Source organism: Spermophilus citellus, assembly GCF_964194105.1.
Source record: "Spermophilus citellus genome assembly, chromosome: 4".
Classification (NCBI taxonomy): domain Eukaryota; kingdom Metazoa; phylum Chordata; class Mammalia; order Rodentia; family Sciuridae; genus Spermophilus; species Spermophilus citellus.
The window spans coordinates 103409126-103416660 of NC_138185.1; the positions used below are offsets into that span (position 1 = coordinate 103409126).

At 45.9% G+C, this 7535-nt stretch overlaps 2 protein-coding genes across 2 annotated transcripts in view; both read right to left on the reverse strand.

Moving 5' to 3' along the window:
- Nucleotides 1-4000, reverse strand: part of LOC308648431 (transport and Golgi organization protein 1 homolog) — a 48005-nt gene extending 44005 nt beyond the window's left edge. Inside the window, exons 1-2 of the mRNA XM_081293169.1 lie at nt 3924-4000; nt 1003-1162 (exon numbers count right to left, since the gene is read on the reverse strand). The gene's annotated coding sequence lies outside the window, so the exon portion shown is untranslated. The remainder of the gene's footprint in view (nt 1-1002; nt 1163-3923) is intronic.
- Nucleotides 4001-4851: 851 nt separating this feature from the next.
- Nucleotides 4852-6614, reverse strand: LOC308646055 (alpha/beta hydrolase domain-containing protein 17C-like). The gene is given in 2 exon segments (XM_081288590.1): nt 4852-6339; nt 6342-6614. Coding segments are annotated over 2 exon segments (1029 nt in total). The 5' UTR covers nt 6586-6614; the 3' UTR covers nt 4852-5554.
- Between the last annotated feature and the right edge of the window lie 921 nt (nt 6615-7535).

Genomic DNA, 7535 nt, shown 5'->3' on the forward strand with positions numbered 1-7535 from the left:
TTCAAACAAAACATGTTTCCACATGAAAGAAAAAGAAAAAATGCAATATTAACTAGTGGACCAGGTGTAAATTTTCTCACTTCTTCCAAATAATCTTTAATACACACATCTTTAAAAAAAATCCTAAAATAAGCAAGGATCTTCTATACTTGTACAAATGCAGAGCAAAAAAAAAAAAGTCTTTTCAGGTACAGAACTTCATGATTATGCGGTCACAGCCCCATACAAATCATATATCATATAAACTAATAAAATTTTACTGTAAGTCTCCCTCATACATCATTCCACTAGAATTCTTAATTCTTATTTTAAATGAGATTTCTCCACTGAAACCCTGACAGCTCATCCATAATTTTTAACAGTGATAGTACTTATATGGTGCTTGTACAGCACACATACTAACAAGGAATGATGAGATGATGAGTTTTAAGTTTCAAAGTATGGTACACGCACACAAGAAAGCAAAAGGGGGAACTTCCTAAACTATGGGTCAAAAATGTAAAAAAAATATATATATAAACTATTCAGACGGTTTTAAGACCTTAATCAACATAATAACACTGGCCAAGGTACAAGTGGTAAAGAAGGGGTTAAAAAAAACAAAAAACCCCAAGAATTCTGAGGAGTTGATCGTCCTGGATGTTTATGTTGGAAGACAGACATAAATCTGAGGGATAAAAACTGATCCTTTAAGGAGATGTCTGCACTTAATGATGAATAGAGTGACTAGTATGATCAAAAAAAACAAAACAAAATGTTAGAATATGAAGAATCAGATGGGTTAGAAAAGAGAGATTTGGTTTAAAAATACATTACTAAAAAGTAGGAGAAATATAAGTGAAGTTTAAAATGAAGCCACATCAAAGTAAAAACGTAGGCAGTACTTGGACACTACTTTTAGAAGTTGTTTTTTAAAAAAGCTGATTAATGATCAGGATATTTCCCACTTTAATACATGCATACACACAAAATGAACTAAATGGGTAAAGAAAACTACTTCACCTTTAAGTCTGATCTCTGTCTTACAACTTCTTTTAAAACACCCATGAGAATATCTGTAGTCAGTGTTCTTTCATGAGCCTCATCAAGAATTATCACACTGTAATGTTCCAGGAGGGGATCGTTCATGGCTTCACGAAGTAACATCCCATCAGTCATATACCTATATTCACAAAGAACATGTTGGTCAAGGTTCATTTTAAAAGAAAACTTGAAAACAGAGAGATGAAACAAAGACATTTGGTAAATGAAAACTAAACTTCTTCAACCAGGTACACTGATGCACACCTATAATCCCAGTGACTTGGGAGTCTGAGGCAGGAAGATCTCAAGTTCAAAACCAGTCTCAGCAACTTAGCAAGAACCTGTCTCAAAAAAACGAAAAAGGTGTAGCTTGGTGATAAAGCATCCCTAGATTCAACCCCCAGCATGGGTAGGGACAAGGGAAGACAGGACTTTCCCCAAAAAAATGTTATTTTTTCAAGATTAATTACAAAATTAAGCTTCAAGAGAATGTCTTAAGAGCACACACCAAACAAGCTATACATCATAAAATCTTCTCAAATACTGCAATGTACTGGAAAAAAAAAATATTGCTGATTATGGAAGGCAATGACCACACACGCTTCACACAAATGCCAAATTGGACACTTAGATATAAATGAATTTCTTAAAAATAATCTTAGACGTAAATATTCATCCTGCAAAATAAAACCAATAAACCATTTTCAGCTGCTTTAAGACATCACACCACTAAAATGTTACCACATGCAAATGCACATTTCAAAAAAGTAAAGCCCTAACAATTCTTAACAAAGCTCACAGGCTCAGGTTCTTGGTTGAAAGGGGCTCACAGAGAATACGTCTAACATTTTCCCACCTGAAAAAACACCTTAATGAAGCATAAAAAGAAATCATTCATAAAGGTTTTAGGACTGAGGGGCAGCAACAGCACTGTGGAAATGCTGGTACGTAAGTGGAATATAAAAGGCAAACAACATAAGAATGATTAATGAACCAAAGAGAGGGAAACCAGGATTAGGAATGGCTCAAAAGAAGGCAGTTAATATGGAATCTAAGCATCATAGGAAAAGCACCATGTAGATTAAGTATCAGCCATTCATTCCCAGTCCATTCCACTCTGCTAACACTCATACAAAACAATTATATCCTTGGTTTGGCCCATGGACAAAACACAATACGCCTTTAAATGCTGAATTCACTGTTCATTCAGTAAATAAAAGCCCATGATTTTATTTACAGATTTAAAAGCAGTAGAAATTCTCCAGTATACTTTGATCCAACCTGACCTCTTACTGGAGATATTAGCTGCATCTTAGCCAACGACAAGCAATTTTATTTTTACTTGAAAGGAAATCAAGAACCAAGTGTTCCCTGCTTTACCAACCTATTATAAATGTCACTAAAACAAGCTGTAATGATTCTAAGTACAGTATCAGACTGTGTGTCAGAGAGTGGAAATTCAAAAAGCAGCATTCCAGATTCCACTATAAAACTGTTAACTTGCACAATCCACTTAACTCCACCCCGTCTGCATTTCTCATTTCTTGAGTCTCCATTTCTCATTTCTTGAATGGAGTTGATTATACTCTTTTGAAAGTTGTTTCCAACTCTAAGGGTCTGTGACAGAGCTTAAACGTGCTCATGTTTTTTGAGGGAGCAGTCTAAGATGCTATGTTATTATGTTATTGTATGATTACTATACCTAATATCATAATTTCTAAAAAACCTACAAAAATAAAACAGCATAAATATTTCTGTATTTACAATTAAATATACGTTAGGTATCAAAAAGTACATCCCATTCTGATTTATACTCCACCTTGACAGTAAAGATTACGTGGAAAACTGATGAAATTATGCAAGGTATTTGGACATTCGAACTTTTGTTTGAGGTTTTTCTTTTTGCCTATTACCCTGAGAATTCTGCTCTTCAAGAGTGAAAACACACACTGACTGGACCAGAAAATGACTGTGATACAATTCCTCAAGTTAATTGCTAAATTCCTCGGTACCTTTAGAGAATGGCTAAGGAAAAGGAATCCGGAACCCTATGAATCTTGTATTTCTCAACCTCCACATGGCGATATTTTGCCATGAGCATGAAAACCACTTCTTGAATAAGTCTCCGTATTTCAAAAGCTCCTTCAAATAAAAACTTAGGGGGGAAAAGTATGCCTGCCAACTCCTAGCCCTAGCACCGTCTTCACCAAAGCAGGAAATAAAGGAGATGGCGGGAGAGTGGGCGGCAGACGGAAGTTTGCCTGCCGTCTACTCCGAAGTGTTTGAATGGACGGAGGAACGCGCTCTCCCGCCACGATGCGCCCCTAGGCTCCGGGACGCGGCCCCCGGCCCACCAGGCAGCCTTCCGGTGCCTTCCTCCCGCAGGCCTCCGCTCCCCCTGCCCCCGGACTCCGCGCTCAAATCCCGCCACCCCCGCCGCAGCCCACACGAGAACCCACGCGCTCCCCGCCCTCGCGGCCCGGCGCCGTCCCCTTACCAGGCCCTCTCCCGGCCCTCGGCCCGGAACCCGGTGCCCTTGGGCGCGAACGCTCGCCGCGCCCTCCCCCACCCTCGCCAGGCCTCAGTCGGGAACCGAAGCCATGAGGTCCGCGCTCCGCTCCCGCTCCGTCCAAAGTGGCTCTGGCAGGCTGGGCCTGGCGGAGGCGGCGCCCTGGTGGCCGCCACAGGCCTCTCCACCTCCCGACCCGGCCCCGCCAACATCCGCGGCGCCCTTGCCGGGCCGAACCGGCGCCGCTCCCCCCGACCGCCGCTGAACGGAGCCCCAAAGAAAACAAAGGCTGGGGCTCCGCGACCTGCTCGGCCACGCCGGTCGTGGCCCGCTCCCCGCCCGGACCCCAACAAAGCCCGAGCCGCTGCCTCGCGCCCCAGGCCTGGCTTACCCATCGGTCCCCTCACGCTTCTTGCCGGAGGGGTAATCCTCCCCCAGGTCCAACCGGTGCCGCTTGGACATCTTCGCACTCTTCGAGCGAGCGGTCCACACCGTGCGGCCGGAACCAGGAGCTAAAATGCCGGCGGCCACGAGGGCTGGGCCTGCGCGCGCGCTTCCGCAGCGTGCGTGCTGAGCGGCGTGCGTGGTGCACGCGCACGCCACCCAGAGGCGGGAACTGCGGTCCCGCCAGCCACAGGATTGGTCAGAATACGCTCCTCTCCTCCCGCCCTGTCCCTCCTCCCCGAGCTTTGAGCCAGTCGGAGCCGCTGCTAGGGCGGGGATGCGCCTGGTGGCCTTGACACTCCATTTCTTTTTTTTTTTTTTTTTTTTTTTTTTTTTTCTGATCCATGCATCCTTTATTCCATTACCAACCACTGTGCTGCATCCAAGCAACAGTACACAAACTGGCAATCAACCGCAATCCAGTTGTACAACAATCTGAGGCTTACAGTACATTTAAGGCTTTTAAATTTGAAAAGAAAATAAGTAAAACAAAGGACCCCCAAACCCAAACCCCCAACCAATACAAGTAGTGTAGCAATTTTAAGCATCTTCTATTTCTGATGCTCATTTGGCGCAAATCCAGTGTCAAAACCCAAATAACTCCTAAACTAAAAAGATTATTAGTTTAGTGAAATTTTAATTACATAAATTCTTCAAAGCATAAACTTGGAATTTTTGTCTTGGAAATGTTATAAAAATTTTTAATAGCAAAACATAGGAATAAAAACATACTAACAAAATGTATTCAATCATTTACATTACAAACAAGGAATTTGCAGTTTTTTGTTGTAGCCTGACAAAAGAAAACTACCCATTAAGAATCTATGCACAATGTAATTGCAAATATGTACAGTACTTTAAAAAAGCCTATTAGGAGGACTTCACAGAAGGAAAGTCAGCTAGGCTCTTTGATAGACCAACCAGACAATCAAAATATTAAAACTCTGTTGGCTAGTAATAAATTTACACTTAAAAAAACCCCCAGTTTCCTTTTGCTTAAGAATTTTCCAGTTATATTTATATTGTTACAGTTGATGAAGCTGCTCGTGATAGTTCCAGTAAATCACCCTTCAACTTATGTGTTTGGGGAAAGATCAGCACATTAACAAAAATTAATAAAAGGATTGCCACCACAGTGGTTTTCCAGTTACACCATCACAGCTTCACAAATGGGTAAATCCAGTGGCTGAGAAAGATCCACATATCAAATGTTGAGCACATTGGGGAAGAGAGGGACAAGTCCTGCATCAATGAATGAGAAATGATGGGCAAGGGCATGAAACAGATGAGAGCACACTTTATACAGCACTAGAAAATGTTCCCCACACTCAGCTCTCATTCCCATTCCTGTAGGTAACGAAGCTGGGAATCACGGCTGCTCAGTTTAATGTATTGTGGGAATTGAGTAGAACAACCTCTTAATACAAAAGACTGAGGTCTGTTCACCTCTTTGATCAGAGCACCCTAAAGGTGGGCACTTCTTTGTGGTTATGGGCCAGTTAGCTATCCAGTTAAAGCATGTGCAAAACAGAGGACTCTTCTGTTCACAGTAAATGAGGTAAGATCGCGTTGTTTTCTTCAGGAATTAGGAAGTTCGTGAGATATAAACTGTTTTAGTCTTTCCAGGTATTGTGCATAAAGCTCTATGTCATTATGCCCAGCTCCCTCTACCCAGAGAGGCTCCACAGCTCGGGGGCAGCGCTCATACATCGCCAGGCCGTGGGAGAAGTCGATGACCTCATCTTCTGTACCATGAATGACCAACACAGGAGATGTGACTTTAGATATCTTGTCAATGCTGGGGAACGCATCAAAGCAGTAGGTTTTTCTGGTATCCGGAAAAGCCACACGCAGACCAGACATCAGAGGGGAGTGGAGAATGACAGCAGCACACTCATACCGTGAGGCCAAGTCTACAGTGGGGACAGTCCCAATGCTCTGACCGTAGAGGATAATGTTCTCTGGACTTACGCCATACCGGGTGCGCAGCGCCTGCCACGCGGCATCGATGTCGGCGTAGAGGTTCTTCTCGGAGGGTTTGCCTGAGCTGACGCCGTAGCCCGAGTAGTCGTAGGAGAAAATGTTGCAGTTGATGCGCGAGCCGAGGCCGATGTAGAAGCTGCACATCTGGCCCAGGTCCACGGCGTTGCCGTGAGAGAAAAGCAGCGTGTAGCGGCTGGAGGGCGCGCAGCGTACGAACATGCAGCCAAGCCGGTTGTCCCGGGCGGTGCGCGAGAAGAAGACCTCGACGGCGTCCAGCTCGCGCTGCGAGTACTGCCAGTCGGCGCGCTCGCTCAGGTGCAGGCTGCACGCGCCGGGCCCCGCGCCCGCGCCCTCCTCAGGCTGCTGCGGCGCCGGCTGGGCCGCAGCTGCCGGAGCCGGAGCGGGGGCCGTGGAGGACGCGCCGGGGCCGCAGCTGCCGGAGCCGGAGCGGGGGCCGTGGAGGACGCGCCGGGGCCGCGCTGCTCGGGCGCCAGGACAGTGTAGGTGGGCTCGGGCGGCAGGAAGGCCAGCTTGGCGGCGATGCGGCTCGGGCAGGGCGGGCAGCAGAAGAGCCAGCACAGCTCTCCCAGCGAGAAGCCGTTCATCCTGGGGCCTGGCTCAGGCATCCGGGCGGCCTGGCGCCCGCCGGCGACCCGGCTGGCTGGTAGCTGACGGGGAGGAGGGAGCGCGCGGGCGCGACAAGGAGGGCGGCTGCGGCCCGCCCGCGGCGGGAGGGAGGAGCGGGAGGGCGGGTCAGCGGCTGCCCCGCGGCCAGGGCGACGCGCGGGCGGCCGAGGCCCGCGCGCCGACACTCCATTTCAACCTCTCATTTGGGAAGTTGAAAAAGTACAGTCCTAGTTAGGAAGGCTTACCCATCTGTATCTCCTAGATTTAGGAAAATCTGAGATCCGAGGAGGCTGAGAAACTGATGATGACCAAACAGCCAATAAGTGGCAAAGGCAGAATTGGAACAAAACTATTTAATAACTCCAGACCTAGAACTTGCAGGCTTGCACCAGACATTAATTGCAATGAGAAAACTGAGGTGAAAAGAGAGTTAAGACTTGCCATAACAGACATGTATGCAAGCTGTAGATAGATGTTTTTACTAGAAAGTTATCTATAGGGTCACTATTCGCTTTATTTTACTTTTTTTTTTCCTGTGTGCCTTTTATGCACTTTCACAGCGTTAGCCCTACCTCCGTCCTCATTTTGTACAGCAACCCTGCAAGGTATTTCATAGACAAGGACGTGTTAACGCTAAGGGAGATCAATAAATCACACAGCCATTATGGCTGCCCCTAAAGAGAGCAAATTGGTGGGGCAGGATGACCCTTAAGACTTGAGGGGAGAATCTGTCTGCTTTGCTCATTGCATTCATTCTCAAAGAAGAGAAAAAGGTCTATGGACTAACCCAAGCAGGGTTAACCCTTATAATTTTTTTTAAACTTTTAATTTTTTGCTGTGCCAGGGATCAAAACTAGGACTTTGTGCATGTTAGGTGAACACTGTTATCAATTGAGCTGCATCCCCAGCCACAGTCTCTGTCTTTCACAGGAGCCTATTTGATTGCTCC